This window comes from Austrofundulus limnaeus, unplaced genomic scaffold, assembly GCF_001266775.1.
Source record: "Austrofundulus limnaeus strain Quisiro unplaced genomic scaffold, Austrofundulus_limnaeus-1.0 Scaffold5703, whole genome shotgun sequence".
NCBI classification, from domain to species: Eukaryota; Metazoa; Chordata; class Actinopteri; order Cyprinodontiformes; family Rivulidae; genus Austrofundulus; species Austrofundulus limnaeus.
Genome location: NW_013958105.1, coordinates 1 through 653, shown reverse-complemented (window position 1 = coordinate 653; position 653 = coordinate 1). Strand labels below are relative to the sequence as shown.

The window sequence follows — 653 nt, the reverse complement described above, 5'->3', positions numbered from 1 at the left end:
CACAGCTGCTCCAACAACAACCACAGCTGCTCTGACAACAACCACAGCTGCTCTGACAACAACCACAGCTGCTCCTACAACAACCACAGAAGCTTCAACTACAACCATAGCTGCCCCAACAACAACCATGGCTGCACCAACTACCATAGCTGCTCCAACAACAACATCTACCCCAGTAACAACCACAACTGATTCTACAACAACTACAGCTGCACAAGCAACAACCACAGCTACTCTGAATATGACAGCTGCCCCTACAACAAGAACAGCTTCTACAACAAGCACAGGTACTCAAACAACCTCTGTCCCTACAACAGCAACCACAGCTACTTCTACAACAACCACTGCTGCACCAACAACCACTACAGCTGCCACAACAACAACCACAGCTACTCTGACTATGACAGCTGCCCCTACAACAAGAACAGCTTCTACAACAAGCACAGGTACTCAAACAACCTCTGTCCCTACAACAGCAACCACAGCTACTTCTACAACAACCACTGCTGCACCAACAACCACTACAGCTGCCACAACAACAACCACAGCTACTCTGACAACAACGACAGCTGCTCCTACAACAACCACAGTGGCTGCAACGACAACCACAGCTGGCCCAACAACAACCACGGCTGCACCAACTACCACAGCTG

At 49.6% G+C, this 653-nt stretch overlaps 1 protein-coding gene across 1 annotated transcript; it reads left to right on the top strand.

Annotated features, from left to right (window-relative positions):
* Nucleotides 1-61: 61 nt before the first annotated feature.
* Nucleotides 62-650, top strand: LOC106512324 (integumentary mucin C.1-like; the record flags this gene model as incomplete). The annotated part of the gene is made up of 1 exon (XM_014000972.1): nucleotides 62-650. A coding segment is annotated over exon 1 (523 nt), but the record flags the coding sequence as incomplete, so codon positions are not given.
* Between the last annotated feature and the right edge of the window lie 3 nt (nucleotides 651-653).